This window comes from Oncorhynchus gorbuscha, linkage group LG01, assembly GCF_021184085.1.
Source record: "Oncorhynchus gorbuscha isolate QuinsamMale2020 ecotype Even-year linkage group LG01, OgorEven_v1.0, whole genome shotgun sequence".
In the NCBI taxonomy this organism is placed as follows: Eukaryota; Metazoa; Chordata; class Actinopteri; order Salmoniformes; family Salmonidae; genus Oncorhynchus; species Oncorhynchus gorbuscha.
Genome location: NC_060173.1, coordinates 121,025,337 through 121,050,880, shown reverse-complemented (window position 1 = coordinate 121,050,880; position 25,544 = coordinate 121,025,337). Strand labels below are relative to the sequence as shown.

General features: G+C 44.2%; 1 protein-coding gene across 1 annotated transcript; it reads left to right on the top strand.

The window, feature by feature from the left end:
• Positions 1 to 1,027: 1,027 nt before the first annotated feature.
• On the top strand, positions 1,028 to 12,455 carry LOC124037206 (histamine N-methyltransferase-like). The gene is made up of 7 exons (XM_046351911.1): positions 1,028 to 1,179; positions 1,333 to 1,472; positions 1,566 to 1,618; positions 1,911 to 2,018; positions 2,260 to 2,390; positions 5,626 to 5,719; positions 11,889 to 12,455. Exons 2-7 carry the CDS (start codon positions 1,342 to 1,344, stop codon positions 12,239 to 12,241), a joined length of 870 nt encoding a protein of 289 aa, XP_046207867.1. The 5' UTR covers positions 1,028 to 1,179; positions 1,333 to 1,341; the 3' UTR covers positions 12,242 to 12,455.
• The last annotated feature ends 13,089 nt before the right edge of the window (positions 12,456 to 25,544 follow it).

The following is a 25,544-nucleotide window of genomic DNA, read 5'->3' as shown; positions in this document are numbered from 1 at the left end:
GCATGTACATGCATGTTTTCTAATCCATGCCCCTATCTTTTTTATAAGGTATCGATGACCAACAGATGCATATCTATATTCCCATTCATGTGAAGTCCATAGATAAAGGCCTAATTAATTCATTTCATTTACATTTAAGTCATTTAGCAGACGCTCTTATCCAGAGCGACTTACACATTTCAATTGACTGATGTCCTTATATGAACTGTAGGGTTTAAAATGTAGATATCTAATGTTTTGATACAATTTTCAGATGTTGCTCTTCAAATAGGAGACATGTGTGTTCATAGTCTGTAAACACAATGCACTGCTCACATTAATACCCAGCTATTCCTTAGTTAGCTGTTATCAGTGCTGGATTCCCTCTATGGGGGAAAGAGGTTCACAGAGCGCTGTGAATAGAGAGTGAATTGATAATGGGAACTAAGGATGCCCTTTGGTTGTTTACTAATGTGTGGGTTCCTTGAAACAGTCTGGGTCCATCCAATAGAAGCAGGCTATGTTTGGATGGCAGCCAAAGGTAGCCGAAGGTAGCCAAATCCGTGTTGCAGAAGTCAAATCAAAGTCTATTTGTCATGTGCACTGAATACAACAGGTAGACCTTACTGTGAAATGCTTACTTACAGGCTCCAACCAATAGTGCAAAAAGGGTATTTGGTGAACAATAGGTAGATAAGGAAATAAAACAACAGTAAAAAGGCTATACAAGTAGCGAGGCTACATACAGACACCGGTTAGTCTGAGAGACTTACCACTGTAAAGTATACTTTATGTATAGAATAACATGTCAGCTAAAATAAGGCAATGCATTTGTTCTCAATCCATTCCTTGTGTCCTTCAAGATGCTTAACAGAGCCTTTCAGTGGGTGAAATGATTGTTTGTTGGAAAAATAAAGAAATAATGTAGATGTGGTTGAAAGATGGATTAACCTTGAGAGAGGTTGTGCTCCGGGCACTTTGATTCTGGAAATGGATTCATGGATATTTGACTCATAGACTGCATGGGAATGGAATGTGACAGCACAGCTGCATGGACTCTATGCACAGACCAGTACTGTGCATACAGACAGTCTGTCTAGTTATATTATTGGGGACAGAGTCCACCCTGCCAGAGGGAACGAGGGAGGGCTTTCACGTCTACTCAGGAAGGCTTCTCATTTCTCTGTACACTACAGCAAGGTAATCAATGCTTCTCACGGTACTTTCTCAATTGATTGATCTTGATGATTTATATGTTATGTTGAATTGTGACGTATAGATGTAGAACTTAAAGTAACAGTATTCTATGATGATGCCTACTGCATACTGAGGTTAATGTGTTTACATCAACAGGCTGCAACCATGAACACTGTGAAGCCAGCAGGGTACGAGGGCCGTTATGTTCAGGGGTTCCAGTTTTACTTGAAACACTCGGAGGAACACAAGGCCATCCTTGGGTATGTGGACAAGGTTCTCCCTGGAGAGTTCACCAGGTAATGATTTATAACTCATCTAGTTTGGTTAGTACATTACTAATGATCATCTGGGATATATTTACAGTAAAATGTTCTCTTTGATTCCTGTAGAATTGGAGAAGGGAAATCCAAAATGGATGTTCTAGGTGTTGGAAGTGGTGGCGGTACGTAATTTAATCTGAGTTGCACTCAACTATTAATACTCAACTGTTTCTCCAGATTTATACCACTACAGTGACTCTATATAGTCCTAGTAATACTAATATAGAATTATACAGTCCCTCCAGTTGTATATGGTAATAGAGCGGTGATTGGTCAAATGTGCAAGCCTTCACATAATATGCAGAGAATTGTTGCTTTTGTAGCACATTCTACGATTGCGTCCTGCGGTGGACTGATTATGGCTTCATGGTTATAATGCTATGGTCTTCTAGTTAAAGTATTATGGTATTTCAGGGGAGATGGATGCCCACATCCTGTCTATTCTACAGTCTAAACTGCCAGCCACCCCTCTTACTGCAGACATAGTGGAACCCAGCATCCAACTCACTGACAATTTCAAAGGTACTGATTTATTTCACATTTATTTATGCAGGGACGTCACATTGAGATTGGTGTCTCTTTTGCTAGGGAGACCTGATTCTCAAAGAGCTACAGGTCAAAGAGCTGCAGATTCACGTCTGCAATGTAATCTGTTCCAGGAGTTATTGTGATACCATACAGAGTCTGTGTATTTGATCATCATGACTTTGATCAAATACTCTCACGAGATGTTTTGCCTGTTTGTCTTGTAACTGTTTTGCAGCGTTAGTGAAAAAGACTCCCAGCCTTCAGAAGATCCCGTTCTCTTGGCACACCGAGACGTGTGGAGAATATGAGAAACAGGTCAAAGACGAAAGAGAGATCAAAAGATTTGACTTCATTCACATGATTCAGGTAAAAGGCTTGACTATATAAACATGATTCAGGTAAAAGGCTTGACTATATAAACATGATTCAGGTAAAAGGCTTGACTATATAAACATGATTCAGGTAAAAGGCTTGACTATATAAACATGATTCAGGTAAAAGGCTTGACTATATAAACATGATTCAGTTAAACGGCTTGACTTAATACAAATGATTCAAGTGAAAGGCTTGACGATATACACAATTCAGGTAAAAGGCTTGACTATATACAAATGATTAATGTAAATGGCTTGACTTAATACGCATGATTCAGGTGAAAGGCTTGAAGTTGCTTTGGAAATATCCCCAGTGATCTTTAACCAGTCAACAATGGTGCCGACAGAGGGCTGCCTCGCTTCTAGTCCTTAGTATTTTTGTGTATTATTTCTTAGATTGCTAGCCCAGAAAATCTTAAGTGTTATTAAATACAGCCGGGAAGAACTATTAGATATCAGAGCGACGTCAACTTACCAGCACTACAACCAGGAATATGACTTTCCCAAAGAGGATCCTTTGACCAAACTACCCAGGGCATTTCAACTGATTGCAGAGGCTGACCCAAAACAATGCCGCGGTGGCGCACACACCACCCACCGCTTCCAGGTACAGTGCCTTGCGAAAGTATTCGGCCCCCTTGAACTTTGCGACCTTTTGCCACATTTCAGGCTTCAAACATAAAGATTATAAAACTGTATTTTTTGTGAAGAATCAACAACAAGTGGGACACAATCATGAAGTGGAACGACATTTATTGGATATTTCAAACTTTTTTAACAAACCAAAAACTGAAAAATTGGGCGTGCAAAATTATTCAGCCCCCTTAAGTTAATACTTTGTAGCGCCACCTTTTGCTGCGATTACAGCTGTAAGTCGCTTGGGGTATGTCTCTATCAGTTTTGCACATCGAGAGACTGAATTTTTTTCCCATTCCTCCTTGCAAAACAGCTCGAGCTCAGTGAGGTTGGATGACTACCAACCCGTAGCACTCATGTCTGTAGCCATGAAGTGCTTTGAAAGGCTGGTCATGGCTCACATCAAAACCATCATCTCAGAGACCCTGGACCCACTCCAATTAGCATACCGCCCAACAGATCCACAGATGATGCAATCTCATTCGCACTCCACACTGCCCTTTCCCACCTGGACAAAAGGAACACCTATGTGAGAATGCTGTTCATTGACTACAGCTCAGCGTTCAACACAATAATGCCCTCAAAGCACATCACTAAGCTAAGGACCCTGGGACTAAACACCTCACTCTGCAACTGGATCCTGGACTTCCTGATGGGCTGCCCCCAGGTGGTAAGAATAGGCAACAGCAGATCCTCCACACTGATCCCCCTCAGGGGTGCGCAGTTTTTATTTATTTACTTTTCTGCTCTTTTGCACACCAATATCTCTACCTATACATGACCATCTGATCATTTATCACTCCAGTGTTAATCTGCAAAATTGTAATTATTCGCCTACCTCCTCATGCCTTTTGCACACAATGTATATAGACTCCCCTTTTTTTGTACTGTGTGATTGACTTGTTAATTGTTTACTCCATGTGTAACTCTGTGTTGTCTGTTCACACTGCTATGCTTTATCTTGGCCAGGTCGCAGTTGCAAATGAGAACTTGTTCTCAACTAGCCTACCTGGTTAAATAAAGGTGAAATAAAAAATAAAAAAATTAACGGTTCCGACCTAGAATATGTGGACAACTATAAATACCTAGATGTCTGGCTAGACTGTAAACTCTCCTTCCAGACTCATATTAAACATCTCCAATCCAAAATCAAATCTAGAATCGGCTTTCTATTTCACAACAAAGCCTCCTTTACTCACGCCGCCAAACTTCCCCTAGTAAAACTGACTATCCTACCGATCCTCGACTTCGGCGATGTCATCTACAAAATAGCTTCCAACACTCTACTCAGCAAACTGGATGCAGTCTTTCACAGTGTCATCCATTTTGTTACCAAATCACCTTATACCACCCACCACTGCGACCTGTATGCTCTAGTCGGCTGGGGAATAGGAGTGGAGCTAGGCACTGCAGGGCCTGGATTAACCTCAACATCACCAGATGTTAATTATTTGTTATTTTTTATTTATCACAATTTTCTTTAACCAATTATGGTCCTTAATGCAGGGCCGAAAGACAAGTTGCTTACTTTTTCCCACTTCCATTTTCCTATTTATGATAGAATTGACCTTTTCTTTAATCAATTAGTATATTTGAGTTTAACCTCCCTAACACTGTGTTGGATTCAAATCTAGTACTACCAATAACATTTCATTAATCAATTAGTATATTTGAGTTTAACCTCCCTAACACTGTGTTGGATTCAAATCTAGTACTACCAATAACATTTCATTAATCAATTAGTATATTTGAGTTTAACCTCTCTAACACTGTGTTGGATTCAAATCTAGTACTACCAATAACATTTCATTAATCAATTAGTATATTTGAGTTTAACCTCCCTAACACTGTGTTGGATTCAAATCTAGTACTACCAATAACATTTCATTAATCAATTAGTATATTTGAGTTTAACCTCCCTAACACTGTGTTGGATTCAAATCTAGTACTACCAATAACATTTCATTAATCAATTAGTATATTTGAGTTTAACCTCCCTAACACTGTGTTGGATTCAAATCTAGTACTACCAATAACATTTCATTAATCAATTAGTATATTTGAGTTTAACCTCCCTAACACTGTGTTGGATTCAAATCTAGTACTACCAATAACATTTCATTAATCAATTAGTATATTTGAGTTTAACCTCCCTAACACTGTGTTGGATTCAAATCTAGTACTACCAATAACATTTCATTAATCAATTAGTATATTTGAGTTTAACCTCCCTAACACTGTGTTGGATTCAAATCTAGTACTACCAATAACATTTCATTAATCAATTAGTATATTTGAGTTTAACCTCCCTAACACTGTGTTGGATTCAAATCTAGTACTACCAATAACATTTCATTAATCAATTAGTATATTTGAGTTTAACCACATATTTGTTGTATTATTTGTTCTGTCTTTTCTGATTCAATTGAAATTGCAACCTACTTTCTATGGCTTGTTTTAAAAATATAGATATTTAGTAGATGATTTCCTTTGAAAATATCTGAAAGTGAGAGAATTGGCCACTAGTCTAAGTGATAACAGTATTCCTCTTCCATCCTCAACCTCACATACATCCTTATTTAACCCCATAGATGTTATACTACGTAGATGACTATCCAGGAACCATCAAGTTCTTCCACAATCTTCTGAAGGAAAACAGCAAACTGCTGATAGTTCATGAAGCAGGTTAGTATACCAGTTCATAAACTGTATAATATACAGTAACTTATAATACACAGTACAGTAACATATAATGTATAGTAGACATTAACATGTATAATGTAACAGTAACTTATAATACACAGTACAGTAACATATAATGTATAGTAGACATTAACATGTATAATGTACAGTACCAGTCAAAAGTTTGGACACCAGGGTTTTTATTTTTCCTACATTGTAGAATCTACTTCCGGCGCCGACAGAGATGGCTGCCTCGCTTCGCGTTCCTAGGAAACTATGCAGTTTTTTGTTTTTTACGTTTTATTTCATACATTGGTACCACAGGTCATCTTAGGTTTGATTTACATACAGTCGAGAAGAACTACTGAATATAAGAGCAGCATCAACTCACCATCAGTACGACCAAGAATATGTTTTCTGCGACGTGGATCCTGTGTTCTGCCTTTCACCCAGGACAACAGAATGGATCCCAGCCGGCGACCCCAAAAAAGATTCGTAAAAGGGGAAAACGAAGCGGTCTTCTGGTCAGACTCCGGAGATGGGCACATCGTGCACCACTCCCTAGCATTCTCCTCGCCAATGTCCAGACTCTTGACAACAAGGTTGATAAAATCCGAGCAAGGGTAGCATTCCAGAGGGACATCAGAGACTGTAACGTTCTTTGCTTCACGGAAACATGGCACACTGGAGAGACGCTATCGGAGTCGGTGCAGCCAGCTGGTTTCTCCACGCATCGCGCCAACAGAAACAAACATCTTTCTGGTAAGAAGAGGGGCGGGGCGTATGCTTCATGGTTAACGTGACGTAGTGTGGCCACAACAACATACAGGAACTCAAGTCCTTCTGTTCACCTGATTTAGAATTCCTCACAATCAAATGTCGACCGCATTATCTACCAAGGGAATTCTCTTCGATTATAATCACAGCCGTATATATTCCCCCCCATGCAGACACATCGATGGCTCTGAACAAACTTTATTTGACTCTTTGCAAACTGGAAACCATATATCCGGAGGCTGCATTCATTGTAGCTGGGGATTTTAACAAGGCTAATCTGAAAACAAGACTCCCTAAATTTTAGCAGCATATCGATTGCGCAACCAGGGCTGGAAAAACCTTGGATCATTGCTATTCCAACTTCCGTGACTCATATAAGGCCCTGCCCCGCTCTCCTTTCGGGAAAAGCTAACCACGACTCCAGTTTGTTGATCCCTGCCTACAGACAGAAACTAAAACAAGAAGCTCCCGCGCTGAGGTCTGTCCAACGCTGGTCCGACCAATCTGATTCCACACTCCAAGACTGCTTCCATCACGTGGACTGGGATATGTTTCGTATTGCGTCAGACAACAACATTGACGAATACTCTGATTCGGTGAGCAAGTTCATTAGAACGTGCGTTGAAGATGTCGTTCCCATAGCAACGATTAAAACATTCCCAAACCAGAAATCGTGGATTGATGGCAGCATTCGCGTGAAACTGAAAGCGCAAACCACTGCTTTTAATCAGGGCAAGGTGACCGGAAACATGACCGAATACAAACAGTGTAACTATTCCCTCCGCAAGGCAATCAAACAAGCTAAGCGTCAGTATAGAGACAAAGTAGAATCTCAATTCAACGGCTCAGACACAAGAGGTATGTGGCAGGGTCTACAGTCAATCACGGATTACAAAAAGAAAACCAGCCCCGTCACGGACCAGGATGTCTTGCTCCCAGGCAGACTAAATAACTTTTTTGCCCGCTTTGAGGACAATACAGTGCCACTGACACGGCCCGCAACTAAAACATGAGGACTCTCCTTCACTGCAGCCGACGTGAGGAAAACATTTAAACGTGTCAATCCTCGCAAGGCTGCAGGCCCAGACGGCATGCCCAGCCGCACCCTCAGAGCATGCGCAGACCAGCTGGCTGGTGTGTTTACGGACATATTCAATCAATCCCTATCCCAGTCTGTCCCTTGCTTCAAGAGGGCCACCATTGTTCCTGTTCCCAAGAAAGCTAAGGTAACTGAGCTAAACGACTACCGCCCCGTAGCACTCACTTTCGTCATCATGAAGTGCTTTGAGAGACTAGTCAAGGACCATATACCCTCCACCCTACCTGACACCCTAGACCCACATCGTCTGTGGCCCAAATAGGTCCACAGACGATGCAATCTCAACCACACTGCCCTAACCCATCTGGACAAGAGGAATACCTATGTGAGAATGCTGTTCATCGACTACAGCTCGGCATTTAACACCAGAGTGCCCTCCAAGCTCGTTATCAAGCTCGAGACCCTGGGTCTCAACCCCGCCCTGTGCAACTGGGTACTGGACTTCCTGACGGGCCGCCCCCAGGTGGTGAGGGTAGGCAACATCTCCACCCCGCTGATCCTCAACACTGGGGCCCCACAAGGGTGCGTTCTGAGCCCTCTCCTGTACTCCCTGTTCACCCACGACTGCGTGGCCACGCACGCCTCCAACTCAATCATCAAGTTGCGGACGACACAACAGTGGTAGGCTTGATTACCAACAGCGACGAGACGGCCTACAGGGAGGAGGTGAGGGCCCTCGGAGTGTGGTGTCAGGAAAATAACCTCACACTCAACATCAACAAAACTAAGGAGATGATTGTGGACTTCAGGAAACAGCAGAGGGAACACCCCCCTATCCACATCAATGGAACAGTAGTGGAGAGGGTAGTAAGTTTTAAGTTCCTCGGCGTACACATCACAGACCAACTGAATTGGTCCACCCACACAGACAGCATCGTGAAGAAGGCGCAGCAGCGCCTCTTCAACCTCAGGAGGCTGAAAAAATGTGGCTTGTCACCAAAAGCACTCACAAACTTCTACCGCCTGGTATCACCGCCTGGTATGGCAACTGCTCCGCCCACAACCGTAAGGCTCTCCAGAGGGTAGTGAGGTCTGCACAACGCATCACCGGGGGCAAACTACCTGCCCTCCAGGACACCTACACCACCCAATGTCACAGGAAGGCCATAAAGATCATCAAGAACATCAACCACCCGAGCCACTGCCTGTTCACCCCGCTATCATCCAGAAGGTGAGGTCAGTACAGTTGCATCAAAGCTGGGACCGAGAGACTGAAAAACAGCTTCTATCTCAAGGCCATCAGACTGTTAAACAGCCACCACTAACATTGAGTGGCTGCTGCCAACACACTGACTCAACTCCAGCCACTTTAATAATGGGAATTGATGGGAAATGATGTAAAATATATCACTAGCCACTTTAAACAATGCTACCTAATATAATGTTTACATACCCTACATTATTTATCTCATATGTATACGTATATAGTGTACTCTATATCATCTACTGCATCCTTATGTAATACATGTATCACTAGCCACTTTAACTATGCCACTTTGTTTACATACTCATCTCATATGTATATACTGCACTCAATACCATCTACTGTATCTTGCCTATGCCGCTCTGTACCATCACCCATTCATATATCTTTATGTACATATTTATTTAATTTTATTTTTATTTAACTAGAAAGGTCAGTTAAGAACAAATTCTTATTTACAATGATGGCCTAGGAACAGTGGGTTTAACTGCCTTGTTCAGGGGCAGAACGACGGATTTGTACCTTGTCAGCTCAGGGATTCGACCTTGTAACCTTTTGATTACTAGTCCAATGCTCTAACCACTAGGTTACCCTGCCGCCCCATATTCTTTATCCCCTACACTTGTGTCTATAAGGTAGTAGTTTTGGAATTGTTAGCTAGATTACTTGTTGGTTATTACTGCATTGTCGGAAATAGAAGCACAAGCATTTCGCTACACTCGCATTAACATCTGCTAAGCATGTGTATGTGACAAATACAATTTGATTTGATTTGAGAAGCCATCAAAACTATGAAAAAACACACATGGAATCATGTAGTAACCAGAAAAGTGTTAAACAAATTAAAATATATTTTATTTTTGATTCTTCAAAGTAGCCACCCTTTGCCTTGATGACAGCTTTGCACACTCTTGGCATTCTCTCAACCAGCTTTATGAGGTAATCACCTTGAATGCATTTCAATTATCAGGTGTGCCTTGTTAAGTTAATTTGTGGAATTTCTTTCCTTCTTAATGCGTTTGAGACAGTCAGTTGTGTTGTGACAGGTATGGGTGGTATACAGAAGATAGCCCAATTTAGTGAAAGACATGGCATTATGGCATGAACAGCTCAAATAAGCAAAGATAAATGACAGTCCATCATTACTTGAAGACATGAAGGTCAGTCAATACTATACTAGTTTCTTCAAGTGCAGTCACAAAAACCATCCAGTGCTATGATGAAACTGGCTCTCATGAGGACCACCACGGAAAGGAAAACCCAGAGTCACCTATTCTGCATGAGATAAGTTCATTAGAGTTAATGACACCTCAGATAACAGACAAAATAAATGCTTCACGGAGTTCAAGTAACAGACACATCTCAAAATCAACTGTTAAAACTTCTTAGGGATAGGGGGCAGCATTTTCACTTTTGGATAAATAGCGTGAACAATTTCAACTTCCTGCTAATCATGCCAGGAATATATTATATGCATATGATTAGTAGGTGTGGATAGAAAACACTCTGGCGTTTCTAAAACTGTTTCAATCATGTCTGTGATTATAACAGAACTTATGTAGCAGGCAAAACCCAGAGGAAAAACTGTTCTGATTTTTATTTATTTTTTGCCTCTGGCCGTTCCCTCAGTTGTCTTTGCCAAGGGATATTTGATAGCAACCATTTTACAGTTCCTACAACTTCCACTGGATGTCACCAGTCTTTGGAATTGGGTTGAAGTTAATCATTGGTGCAACGAAGAAGAAGCACATCCTGGAACAACGTTACACTGTTGAGAGTTACACAAGATTAAAAAAGGTGCATGGTTTGTTTACTTGCTCTATTAAAGACAGATTGCCCCGTCTACAATTTGATCGATTAGTAACGTTTAAAAATACCTACATTTGTATTACAAAAGGAGTTTAAAATATTTTGGCAAAGTTTATAGGCAAGCTTTTCTTGACAATTACATGAAGTTGATGCAGAGTCTATCTTTGCAGAGTTGACCCTTCTTTTTCAAGACCTCTGCATGCTGTTAATTAACTTCTGGGCCACATGCTGACTGATGCTTCAGATAGCCTAGTGGTTAGAGCATTCGACTAGTAACCTAAAGGTTGTGAGATCGAATCCCCGAGCTGACAAGGTACAAATCTGTCGTTCTGCCCCTGAGCAGACAGTTAACCCACTGTTCCTAGGCAGTCATTGAATTTAAGAATTTGTTCTTAACTGACTTGCCTAGTTAAAGGTAAAATAACTAATACGACTCAAGAAGACTCAAGGCTGTAATTGCTCTCAAAGGTACTTCAACAAAGTACTGACTAAAGGGTCTGAATACTTAAGGAAATGTGATATTTCAGTTTTTTTTATATAGATTTGCAAACATTTCTAAAACTGTTTTTACTTTGTCATTATGGGCTATTATGTGTAGATTTATTAAAGGGAGAAAAAACAATTATATCCATTTTCTTATAAGGCTGTAACTTAACAAAATGTGGAAAAAGTCAAGGGGTCTATACTTTGCGTACACGCTGTATATTGCTATAATATGCAGTAACATATAATGTATAATACACAGTAAAGTAACATACTGTATAATATAAATGAACATATAATGTATAATGTACAGTAAAATATAATACATAATGTAACAATGTATAATGTACAGTAACATATGTTTAACATACAGTAACATGTGATATATAATGTACAGTGCATTATCATGTGTAAGATATAATATACAGTACAGTAAGATAATGTATAATGTACAGTAACAAAACAGTGCATTATCATGTGTAAGATATAATATATACAGTACTGTAACATATAATTCATTATATACAGTATAATATTCAACACATTAAACAAATGATAATATCTAAATGATATAACAGTGCATTATCAGTAACTACAGTAAGATAATGTATAATATACAGTACAGTAACATGTAACATCTAATGGCTACAGACTTGTAATGTATAATATACAGTTTTAGACAGTGTAGTAACCTATAGTATTCGTTGCAGATTTCTACAAATGTTCTGGGATTTGTTCAGATGGTTATAAATATGAAAATATATCCATTATTTCCCTGTTCTCTATCACACTGATTCCAGCTGGCAGCGGCTGGGACACCCTGTGGAAGACTTACAGGAATGAGCTCTGCACCAAGTCCATCTCTGACTACCTGTCTGCTGGAGACATCAAGGTTCACCTGGAGCGGCTGGAGCTTAAGTATGATGAGCACCTCATCCCTAACACCCTGGACATCACAGACTGCTTCACTGATGGGGATGAGATGGGAGAGCTGCTGCTGGACTTCATGACAGAACAGGACCACTTCCACCAGTCTCTGACCCCTGATCTTAGAGCAAGCATCCTGGACCTTCTCCGGAATCGATGCAGCACAGAGAAAGAGGGCAGGATACTGTTCGACTGCAGCTTGAGTTGTCTCCTGGTTTACTCCTGAACCATGTGTGGTGTTTAATGAGAGTGCCCAGAGTCATACTGTACACAGTATATGGCTCTGAGTTTGTCTATGTTCATTCATTATCACAAGTGGCTAGAGTGCACTATGTAGCAGAGGCTATACCTATATATCTTCTACAATACAACATGTTAGCTTTCTATCTTCAAACCAAATTGTTTTTCAGTGTTTTCAATAAAAGTGCCCTGTCATTCTTTCAAATATCATGCTCTATTTTGTTACAAATATCAGATACACGCCAAGGCCAGTAGATGGAGCCATTAGTCCAGACAGCAGGTCAGTAGATAGCACATCAAATCAAATCACATTTTATTTGTCACATACACATGGTTAGCAGATGTTAATGCGAGTGTAGCGAAATGCTTGTGCTTCTAGTTCCGACAATGCAGTAATAACCGACAAGTAATCTAACGAACAATTCCAAAACTACTGTCTTATACACAGTGTAAGGGGATAAAGAATATGTACATAAGGATATATGAATGAGTGATGGTACAGAGCAGCATACAGTAGATGGTATCGAGTACAGTATATACATATGAGATGAGTATGTAAACAAAGTGGCATAGTTAAAGTGGCTAGTGATACATGTATTACATAAGGATGCAGTAGATGATATAGAGTACAGTATATACGTATGCATATGAGATGAATAATGTAGGGTAAGTAACATATAAGGTAGCATTGTTTAAAGTGGCTAGTGATATATTTACATAATTTCCCATCAATTCCCATTATTAAAGTGGCTGGAGTTGGGTCAGTGTCAATGACAGTGTGTTGGCAGCAGCCACTCAATGTTGGTGGTGGCTGTTTAACAGTCTGATGGCCTTGAGATAGAAGCTGTTTTTCAGTCTCTCGGTCCCAGCTTTGATGCACCTGTACTGACCTCGCCTTCTGGATGATAGCGGGGTGAACAGGCAGTGGTTCGGGTGGTTGATGTCCTTGATGATCTTTATGGCCTTCCTGTAACAACAGGTGGTGTAGGTGTCCTGGAGGGCAGGTAGTTTGCCCCCGGTGATGCGTTGTGCAGACCTCACTACCCTCTGGAGAGCCTTACGGTTGAGGGCGGAGAAGTTGCCGTACCAGGCGGTGATACAGCCCGCCAGGATGCTCTCGATTGTGCATCTGTAGAAGTTTGTGAGTGCTTTTGGTGACAAGCCAAATTTCTTCAGCCTCCTGAGGTTGAAGAGGGGCTGCTGCGCCTTCTTCACGATGCTGTCTGTGTGAGTGGACCAATTCAGTTTGTCTGTGATGTGTATGCCGAGGAACTTAAAATTTGCTACCCTCTCCACTACTGTTCCATTGATGTGGATAGGGAGGTGTTCCCTCTGCTGTTTCCTGAAGTCCACAATCATCTCCTTAGTTTTGTTGACGTTGAGTGTGAGGTTATTTTCCTGACACCACACTCCGAGGGCCCTCACCTCCTCCCTGTAGGCCGTCTCGTCGTTGTTGGTAATCAAGCCTACCACTGTTGTGTCGTCCGCAAACTTGATGATTGAGTTGGAGGCGTGCGTGGCCACGCAGTCATGGGTGAACAGGGAGTACAGGAGAGGGCTCAGAACGCACCCTTGTGGGGCCCCAGTGTTGAGGATCAGCGGGGGAGGAGATGTTGTTGCCTACCCTCACCACCTGGGGGCGGCCCGTCAGGAAGTCCAGTACCCAGTTGCACAGGGCGGGGTCGAGACCCAGGGTCTCGAGCTTGATGACGAGCTTGGAGGGAATGCCGAGCTGTAGTCGATGAACAGCATTCTCACATAGGTATTCCTCTTGTCCAGATGGGTTAGGGCAGTGTGCAATGTGGTTGAGATAGCATCGTCTGTGGACCTATTTGGGCGGTAAGCAAATTGGCGTGGGTCTAGGGTGTCAGGTAGGGTGGAGGTGATATGGTCCTTGACTAGTCTCTCAAAGCACTTCATGATGACGGAAGTGAGTGCTACGGGGCGGTAGTCGTTTAGCTCAGTTACCTTAGCTTTCTTGGGAACAGGAACAATGGTGACCCTCTTGACGCATGTGGGAACAGCAAGCTTGTATAGGGATTGATTGAATATGTCCGCAAACACACCGGCCAGCTGGTCTGCGCATGCTCTGAGGGCGCGGCTGGGGATGCCGTCTGGGCCTGCAGCCTTGCGAGGGTTAACACGTTTAAATGTCTTACTCACCTCGGCTGCAGTGAAGGAGAGACCGCATGTTTTCGTTGCAGGCTGTGTCAGTGGCACTGTATTGTCCTCAAAGCGGGCAAAAAAGTTATTTAGTCTGCCTGGGAGCAAGACATCCTGATCCGTGACTGGGCTGGATTTCTTCCTGTAGTCCGTGATTGACTGTAGACCCTGCCACATGCCTCTTGTGTCTGAGCCGTTGAATTGAGATTCTACTTTGTCTCTGTACTGACGCTTAGCTTGTTTAATAGCCTTGCGGAGGGAATAGCTGCACTGTTTGTATTCGGTCATGTTACCAGGCACCTTGCCCTGATTAAAAGCAGTGGTTCGCGCTTTCAGTTTCACGCGAATGCTGCCATCAATCCACGGTTTCTGGTTAGGGAATGTTTTAATCATTGCTATGGGAACGACATCTTCAACGCACGTTCTAATGAACTCGCACACCGAATCAGCGTATTCATCAATGTTGTTATCTGACGCAATACGAAACATATCCCAGTCCACGTGATGGAAGCAGTCTTGGAGAGTGGAGTCAGCTTGGTCGGACCAGCGTTGCACAGACCTCAGCGTGGGAGCCTCTTGTTTTAATTTCTCGTGGTCAGCTTTTCCGAAAGGGGGGCGAGGCAGGGCCTTATATGCGTCGCGGAAATTAGACTAACAATGATCCAAGGTTTTTCCACCCCTGGTTGCGCAATCGATATGCTGATAAAATTTAGGGAGTCTTGTTTTCAGATTAGCCTTAAATCAGGTGAACAGAAGGATTTGAGTTCCTGTATGTTTCTTTCATCACACCATATCTCGTTAGCCATAAGGCACACCCTCTTCTTACCAGAAAGGTTTTTGTTTCTGTCGGCGCGATGCGTGGAGAAACCCGTTGGCTGCACCGCCTCGGATAGCATCTCTCCAGTGAGCCATGTTTCCGTGAAGCACAGAACGTTACAGTCTCTGATGTCCCTCTGGAATGCTACCCTTGCTCGGATTTTTTCATTTTTATTTTTTTTATTTTTTTAACCTTCATTTAACCAGGCAAGTCAGTTAAGAACATATTCTTATTTTCAATGACGGCCTGGGAACAGTGGGTTAACTGCCTGTTCAGGGGCAGAACGACAGATTTGTACCTTGTCAGTTCTGGGGTTTGAACTCGCAACCTTCCGGTTACTAGTCCAACCCTCTAACCACTAGGCTACGCTGCCGCCCTTGTTGTCAAGAGACTGGACATTGGCAAGAAGAATGCTGGGGAGTGGTGCACGGTGTGCCCGTCTCCGGAGTCTGACCAGAAGACCGCCTCGTTTCCCTCTTTTTCAGAGTCGTTTTTTCGGGTCGCTGCATGCGATCCATTCCGTTGTCCTGTTTGTAAGGCAGAACACAGGATCCGTGTCGCGAAAAACATATTCTTGGTCGTACTGATGGTGAGTTGACGCTGATATTATATTCAGTAGTTCTTCTCGACTGTATGTAATGAAACCTAAGATGACCTGGGGTACTAATGTAAGAAATAACACGTAAAAAACAAAAAAAAACTGCATAGTTTCCTAGGAACGCGAAGCGAGGCGGCCATCTCTGTCGGCGCCGGAAGATGGAGCCATTAGTCCAGATAGCAAGGGAAAGGGAGATGACTTGAACTGAAATGTGTCTTCCACATTAAACCTAACCAATCTGAATCAGAGAGAATCGAGGGGCTGCCTTAATCGACATCCTTGTCTTCGGCGGCCATTAAACCTGGCCAGTAGATCATTGTCCAGATAACAGGCCAGTAGAGGATCAGATAACAGGCCAGGATGGAGCCATTAGTCCAGATAACAGGCCAGTAGATGGAGCCATTAGTCCAGATAACAGGCCAGTAGATGGAGGCATTAGTCCAGATAACAGGCCAGTAGATGGAGCCATTAGTCCAGATAACAGGCCAGTAGATGGAGCCATTAGTCCAGATAACAGGCCAGTAGATGGAGCCATTAGTCCAGATAACAGGCCAGTAGATGGAGCCATTAGTCCAGATAACAGGCCAGTAGATGGAGCCATTAGTCCAGATAACAGGCCAGTAGATGGAGCCATTAGTCCAGATAACAGCCAGTAGATGGAGCCAGTCCAGATAACCAGTAGATGGAGCCATTAGTCCAGATAACAGGCCAGTAGATGGAGCCATTAACAGTCATTAGTCCAGATAACAGGCCAGTAGATGTCCAGATAACAGGCCAGTAGATGGAGCCATTAGTCCAGATAACAGGCCAGTAGATGGAGCCATTAGTCCAGATAACAGGCCAGTAGATGGAGCCATTAGTCCAGATAACAGGCCAGTAGATGGAGCCATTAGTCCAGATAACAGGCCAGTAGATGGAGCCATTAGTCCAGATAACAGGCCAGTAGATGGAGCCATTAGTCCAGATAACAGTATTGGCTCTTCTGCATGCTCATATCATGACCTCCCGCTGATGATACTGCAGTTTCTACTATCTCTTATGGCACTTAATTTGTCTAATACTCTCAGTAACCTCATGTAGCAGGCATAGAAAGACACCTGAGCAGAATTCCCATTTCCTTTTTTCAAGGGGAAATTAAGTTATGTTGAAAATACTGCATCCCGGAAAAAACGGATGTTCGTGCTTTCTGGCGAATCCTCGCAGAAACATTTTTTTTAAGTGGTTATAGCAAACATTCAAACAATCATAGAATAATATTATGTTGATCAGTTATTCGATTCTTTATCCTGAGCTGATCATTAGACTAGCAGAGGTCATGTCACTGTTGTTATGTATGGAAAAGGTCTAACATCTGAAATCGCTTTTTATCTTGGTTAATAGAGAATTAGTTGTAATTAAGGTTTGAATTGAACTTTTAACTCAATTTACTGTCAAATGTAGTATGTACATGTAGGCTAATGCATCTGAACTCCACCTGTTATATACACTACAGCTGTTGTATACACCACAGCTGTTATATACACCACAGCTGTTGTGTATAACAGGTGGAGTTCAGATGCATTAGCCTACATGTACATACTACATGCAGTTTTTAAGTGATGATTTTATTTATTAAGGTTTATTAAGGGAAAAAAGCTATCTGAACATTCATGGCCCTATTTCACTAGCCACACCCAGGCCTGATTACTGCCAGACCTGTTAAATCAAGAAATCACTTAAATAGAACCTGTCTGACGAAGTGAAGTAGGCCAAAAGAGCTCAAAAAGCAAGACATCATGCCGCAATCCAAAGAAATTCAGGAACAGATGAGAAACAAAGTAGTTGACATCTATCAGTCTGGAAAGGGTTACAAAGCCATTTCTACAGCTGTTATATGTACTACTGCTGCTACATGTACCACACCATAACTCCAACTGTTCTATGTACTACTGCTGTTACATGTACCACACCATAACTCCAACTGTTCTATGCACTACTGCTGTTACATGTACCACACCATAACTCCAACTGTTCTATGCACTACTGCTGTTACATGTACCACACCATAACTACAACTGTTCTATGTACTACTGCTGTTACATGTACCACACCATAACTCCAACTGTTATATGTACTACTGCTGTTACATGTACCACACCATAACTCCAACTGTTCTATGTACTACTGCTGTTACATGTACCACACCATAACTCCAACTGTTATATGTGCTACTGCTGTTACATGTACCACACCATAGCTCCAACTGTTATATGTACTACTGCTGTTTAATGTACCACACCATTACTCCAACTGTTATATGTACTACTGCTGTTACTTGTACCACACCATAACTCCAACTGTTATATGTACTACAGGATGACTCCAATTGTTATATATACCACAGATGTTATGTGTCCTACAGCTGTTGAGTACTACAGCATTACTCCAACTTTTGTACCCTACACGTATTGTCTGCATCCCAAGTCCACCCTGCAGTAAGGCCCTTGTCTTGTCTCGTCTCATGTCTTCTGGATGATCCTTTTCCTCATTAGCTTTAATATTCCATTCATTTCAATTCATTATAATTCTTGTCTTGGCGTCTTCCCCTGTGATGTCATCGGGCTAGCAGCACCTGCTCATGTCCATTACCCAGATTCCTCGCTAGGATTCCATTACCCAGGGTCCTTGTTGGGGGAAATCCATCAGGAAGTGACAGAGCACTTGTCAACCAGATAATAAACCTCAAGGAGGCATGGTAATGTTTGAATGCTCTTCAGACAGAACTAGACACACCCCTTACTCAATACAATGTTACTTAAACACACCTCATACAGAATAAAATGTTCTTTATAACCTGGGTGGTTCGAACCCTGAATGCTGATTGGCTGACATCTGTGGTATATCAGACCGTATACCACAGGTATGACAAAACATTTATTTTTACTCTAATTACTTTGGCAACCAGTTTATAATAGCAATAAGTGTGGTGGCATATTTCTGCTTTACCAAATGAGGAGAGTTACAAACTACACACCAGAGTTATACTTAAACTACATGTTTAATAATAATAAGCTTTGTGAAAGACAAGCCTGACCTCTCCCCTCTCTGGGCCCCAGGTGACTGAGCCCCAGCCAAGAGAAATGTGCAACTGCCAACACTATAGTCCAAAGGGATACATTCTAATGACAATATCTAACATAAGCATATTATGCAAAAAAATATTTTTTTATTTTTTTATTTCACCTTTATTTAACCAGGTAGGCTAGTTGAGAACAAGTTCTCATTTGCAACTGCGACCTAGCCAAGATAAAGCATAGCAGTGTGAACAGACAACACAGAGTTACACATGGAGTAAACAATTAACAAGTCCATAACACAGTAGAAAAAAATAAATGTAAAAAAGATAGTCTATATACATTGTGTGCAAAAGGCATGAGGAGGTAGGTGAATAATTACAATTTAGCAGATTAACACTGGTGTGATAAATGATCAGATGAACATGTGCAGGTAGAGATACTGGTGTGCAAAAGAGCAGAAAAGTAAATAAATATAAACAGTATGGGGATGAGGTAGGTAAATTGGGTGGGCTATTTACCGATAGACTATGTACAGCTGCAGTGATCGGTTAGCTGCTCAGATAGCAGATGTTTGAAGTTGGTGAGGGAGATAAAAGTCTCCAACTTCAGCGATTTTTGCAATTCGTTCCAGTCACAGGCAGCAGAGAACTGGAACAAAAGGCGGAAAAATGAGGTGTTGGCTTTAGGGATGATCAGTGAGATACACCTGCTGGAGCGCGTGCTACGGGTGGGTGTTGCCATCATGACCAGTGAACTGAGATAAGGCCGAGCTTTACCTAGCATGGACTTGTAGATGACCTGGAGCCAGTGGGTCTGGCGGCGAATATGTAGCGAGGGCCAGCCGACTAGAGCATACAGGTCGCAGTGGTGGGTGGTATAAGGTGCTTTAGGTGTTTGCTGAGTAGAGTATTGGAAGCTATTTTGTAGATGACATCGCCGAAGTCGAGGATCGGTAGGATAGTCAGTTTTACTAGGGTAGGTTTGGCGGCGTGAGTGAAGGAGGCTTTGTTGCGGAATGGAAAGCCGACTCTAGATTTGATTTTAGATTGGAGATGTTTGATATGAGTCTGGAAGGAGAGTTTACAGTCTAGCCAGACACCTAGGTACTTATAGATGTCCACATATTCTAGGTCGGAACCATCCAGGGTGGTGATGCTAGTCGGGCGTGCGGGTGCAGGCAGGGAGCGGATGAAAAGCATGCATTTGGTTTCACTAGCGAGCAGTTGGAGGCCATGGAAGGAGTGTTGTATGGCGTTGAAGCTCGTTTGGAGGTTAGATAGCACAGTGTCCAAGGAAGGGCCGGAAGTATACAGAATGGTGTCATCTGCGTAGAGGTGGATCAGGGAATCGCCCGCAGCAAGAGCAACATCATTGATATATACAGAGAAAAGAGTGGGCCCGAGAATTGAACCCTGTGGCAACCCCATAGAGACTGCCAGAGGACCGGACAACATGCCCTCCGATTTGACACACTGAACTCTGTCTGCAAAGTAGTTGGTGAACCAGGCAAGGCAGTCATTAGAAAAACCGAGGCGACTGAGTCTGCCGTTAAGAATATGGTGATTGACAGAGTCAAAAGCCTTGGCCAGGTCGATGAAGACGGCTGCACAGTACTGTCTTTTATCGATGGCGGTTATGATATCGTTTAGTACCTTGAGCATGGCTGAGGGGCACCCGTGACCGGCTCGGAAACCAGATTGCACAGTGGAGAAGGTACGGTGGGTAACGAGATGGTCAGTGACCTGTATGTTGCTTTCGAAGACCTTAGATAGGCAGGGCAGGATGGATAGAGGTCTGTAACAGTTTGGGTCCAGGGTGTCTCCCCCCTTTGAAGAGGGGGATGACTGCGGCAGCTTTCCAATCCTTGGGGATCTCAGACGATATGAAGGAGAGGTTGAACAAGGCTGGTAATAGGGGTTGCGACAATGGCGGAGGATAGTTTCAGAAATAGAGGGTCCAGATTGTCAAGCCCAGCTGATTTGTACGGGTCCAGGTTTTGCAGCTCTTACAGAACATCTGCTATCTGGATTTGGGTAAAGGAGAACCTGGAGAGGCTTGGGCAAGTATCTGCGGGGGGGGGGGGGGGGGGAGCTGTTGGCCATGGTTGGAGTAGCCAGGATGAAGGCATGGCCAGCCGTTGAGAAATGCTTGTTGAAGTTTTCGATAATCATGGATTTATCGGTGGTGACCGTGTTACCTAGCCTAAGTGCAGTAGGCAGCTGGGAGGAGGTGCTCTTGTTCTCCATGGACTTTACAGTGTCCCAGAACTTTTTGGAGTTAGAGCTACAAGATGCAAATTTCTGCCTGAAGAAGCTGGCCTTGGCTTTCCTGACTGACTGCGTGTAATGGTTCCTGACTTCCCTGAACAGTTGCATATCGCGGGGACTATTTGATGCTATTGCAGTCCGCCACAGGATGTTTTTGTGCTGGTCGAGGGCAGTCAGGTCTGGAGTGAACCAAGGGCTATATCTGTTCTTAGTTCTGCATTTTTTTGAACGGAGCATGCTTATCTAAAATGGTGAGGAAGTTACTTTAAAGAATGACCATTACATTTACATTACATTTAAGTCATTTAGCAGACGCTCTTATCCAGAGCGACTTACAAATTGGTGCATTCACCTTATGACATCGAGTGGAACAGTCACTTTACAATAGTGCATCTAAATCTTAAAGGGGGGGGTGAGAGGGATACTTATCCTATCCTAGGTATTCCTTAAAGAGGTGGGGTTTCAGGTGTCTCCGGAAGGTGGTGATTGACTCCGCTGTCCTGGCGTCGTGAGGGAGTTTGTTCCACCATTGGGGGGCCAGAGCAGCGAACAGTTTTGACTGGGCTGAGCGGGAGCTGTACTTCCTCAGTGGTAGGGAGGCGAGCAGGCCAGAGGTGGATGAACGCAGTGCCCTTGTTTGGGTGTAGGGCCTGATCAGAGCCTGGAGGTACTGAGGTGCCGTTCCCCTCACAGCTCCGTAGGCAAGCACCATGGTCTTGTAGCGGATGCGAGCTTCAACTGGAAGCCAGTGGAGAGAGCGGAGGAGCGGGGTGACGTGAGAGAACTTGGGAAGGTTGAACACCAGACGGGCTGCGGCGTTCTGGATGAGTTGAAGGGGTTTAATGGCACAGGCAGGGAGCCCAGCCAACAGCGAGTTGCAGTAATCCAGACGGGAGATGACAAGTGCCTGGATTAGGACCTGCGCCGCTTCCTGTGTGAGGCAGGGTCGTACTCTGCGGATGTTGTAGAGCATGAACCTACAGGAATATGTGTGTGCGTTAAGAACCAAATGCTGCCCGCGGCCAGTGACGGACTTCTACGTCACATTACCTTCCTCCTCTCCTGAAGCGACCATGTTCGGGAGCCTTGATAGGTAGTCCGCAGTAACGTTCTCTTTTCCTGCCTTGTGACGGACACAGAACCTGAAGGGCTGGAGCTCCAGATACCACCTGGTCACACGAGAATTCCGGTCCTTCATGGTCTGGATCCAGGTCAGTGCTCTGTGGTCTGTGTGCAGGTCGAATTCCCTCCCAAGAAGGTAGTAACGGAGGCTATCCAGGGCCCACTTTATAGCCAGGCACTCCTTTTCGATTGTAGAATACCTGGTTTCCCTGGGCAACAGCTTCCGACTCAGGTACAGCACAGGAAGCTCTTCTCCTGGCTCCCCTTGGGCCAGTACAGCTCCAATTCCTACAGCCGAAGTGTCCACCTGCACGAGAAATCTCTTCTGAAAATCAGGGGTCTGGAGAACAGGGAATGAGCACAGTCGGTTTTTCAGTGTCATGAAGGCTTCCTCACACTCCTCCGTCCACTTCACAGGGTTGCTGGCCCCCTTCGAAGTGAGGTTGGTCAGAGGGACAGCGATGGTCGAAAACTGTGGAATGAATCTCCGGTACCACCCTGCCAGACCTAGGAAGGACTTCACCTGTGTCTTGGTTCTGGGTTGAGGGCTATTCCTGATGAAACCACTTTCTCCACCTGAGGCCGAACTTCACCCTTACCCAGCTGGTAACCCAGGTACTTTGTCTCCTGTTTCGCCCACTCACACTTCAGGAGGTTAAGCGTGAGGCCTGCTTCATGGATCTTCCCCAGGACTCTGCTATGATGCTGTATGTGCTCCTCCCAGGAGTGGCTGTAGATCACCACGTTGTCCAAGCAAGCAGCACAGGAATCGTCACAGTCCTGGAGGACCTTGTCCATCAGCCTCTGGAAAGTCGCAGGGGCCCCATGAAGGCCAAACGGCATGACCTTGAACTGGAACAGGCCCATTTGCGTCCGGAATGCAGTGTAGGCCTTGGATTGTTCATCCAGGGGCACCTGCCAGTACCGTTTGCAGAGATCCAATGTGGTGATGTAATGAGCTCTACCTATTCTCTCCAGTAAGTCGTCAATGCGGGGCATGGGATAGGCATCAAACTGGGAGATGGCATTCACCTTACGGAAGTCCATGCAGACGCGCAAAGAGCCATCCTTCTTTGGGACAATGACAATAGGGCTGCTCCATTCACTTGCAGATGGCTCGACAACATCCATCTCTATCATGGTGTGGACCTCTTCCTTGAGGGCTACCACCAGCCTCTCAGGCACACGGTAAGGATGCTGGCAGACAGGGTTCTGGCCAGGTTTCAAACGAATGACGTGTTCTAGGACTTTGGTTCTTCCTGGTCTCTGACTGAAGAGGGCCGGATACTTGCCAAACAGCTGCTTCAGCTCATCTTGCTTGTCTTCTTCCAGGTGAGCCAGTATGACTTCTGCTCGTTCTTTCCATGTCTCTGTGACCCCATCCGACTCATCCTCTTCTACTCTGTGGACCAGAAAGGACTTTCCTTTGGAGAGTTCCTCTCTCTCCTCCCAGGCCTTGAGAAGGTTCACATGGTAGGTTTGCTTCTTCTTACCCTTGTCCGGGTGCAGCACCTCGTAGGTCACTGGGCCCATCTTCCTCCCGATTAGGTACGGTCCTTGCCATTGCGCAAGGAGCTTGCTGGTAGACGAGGGAAGGAGGAGCAGGACTTTCTGTCCTGGCTCAAACTCTCTGTGGCGAGCGTGCTGGTCATAGCCTCTCTTCTGGGCCTTCTGGGCTTGCTGAAGGTTTGCTCTAGCTTCCTCTCGGTACCGTTCCAACCTGTCTCGCATCTGGAGGACATACTGGACAATCCCCTGTCCTGAGGTAGCTACTGGGGAACCTTCCCAGCACTTCTTCAGCAGGTCCAGTGGTCCTTGCACTGGCCATCCATAGAGGAGTTCGAATGGCGAGAAACCTGTCGATGCCTGAGGCACCTCCCTGTAAGCAAAAGCAGAAAGGGTAACCACTTATCCCAGTCTTTACCAGTGTCAGCCACAAACTTCCTCAGCATGTTCTTGAGCGTTTGATTGAATCTCTCTACGAGCCCATCCGTTTGGGGATGGTAGGGAGTAGTCCTCAAGCCTTTAATGCCCAGCTGTCGGTGGAGTTGAACCATCAGTCGCGAGGTGAAGTTTGTCCCTTGGTCCGTCAGGATTTCATCTGGGATTCCTACACGAGAGAAGAGCTGAACAAGAGCACTGATTATTTTTGGAGTGGTTATGGAACGGAGTGGGAAGGCTTCTGGGAACCGGGTGGCATAGTCACAGATCACCAATATATACTTGTAACCTGCACTACTCTTCTCCAAGGGTCCAACAATGTCCATTGCAATTCTCTTGAATGGGGTAGAGATAACTGGCAGTGAACATAGAGGAGCCCGTTCAGACCTACGGACAGCACTCGTTTTCTGGCACGTGGGGCATGATTTGCAGTATTTTTGTACATCAGTATACATGGAGGGCCAAAAGATCAGGTGCCTAGCCTAAGATAGGTCTTATGTTGCCCTAGATGGCCTGCCCATGGAACTGTATGTGCAAGGTTGAGAACAAGTGGTCTACAGGTAGCTGGCACCACCAACTTCCTGCTATCTGCCTCTGACCCAAGGTAGAGTATGTGGTTGTCTACTGTGTAAATCCCCCCACATGAAGATTGACAAGGCCTTAGCTGGGGACAGTCAAACAAACATTTCAAGGTTGCGTCAGACTTCTGCAGTGTAGCAAAATTTTGTGGAACATCCCATTGCACCTCTAACCCAGACACATCAACAACAGGTACAGGGGTTCCCACATACTTCTCAAGACGCCGCTGGCGGCGTGACTTTCTGGGCCCTTTGGTTCCCCCCTCGCACAGACTATCACAAGTCAGGCAGAGGTTGTAAACCAGCTTTGGCCTGGGCACGAGTGACAACTGAACATGCCATCTGAACATCAGACTGGCAAACTGACTGCTCATATAGCTGACCCCCCACACTTCCCAACAGATCAGAGAGTACAGGCACATCCCTCCCCAAAATCATCTCAAAAGGTAGCTTCTCCATTACCCCAACTTTGAGGAGGTATTTCTGACCCTGAATCTCAACTGTGAGCTCAGCTGTGGGCTGCTGTGACTGGTCACCATGGACACATTGGATCAGTGTCTGATGACCATAATCAATGTCATTAACAGGTACATGACCTTTTCTGATCAATGACAGGGAACTGCCGGTGTCAATCATTGCAGTAAAACTTTTACCATTCACTTTTACAGGTACCAAGCATGACCCTTCCCGAGTCTGTCTATTCTGAACACCATCCCCCTCTCTGGGTACATAACAGTAACCTGAGAG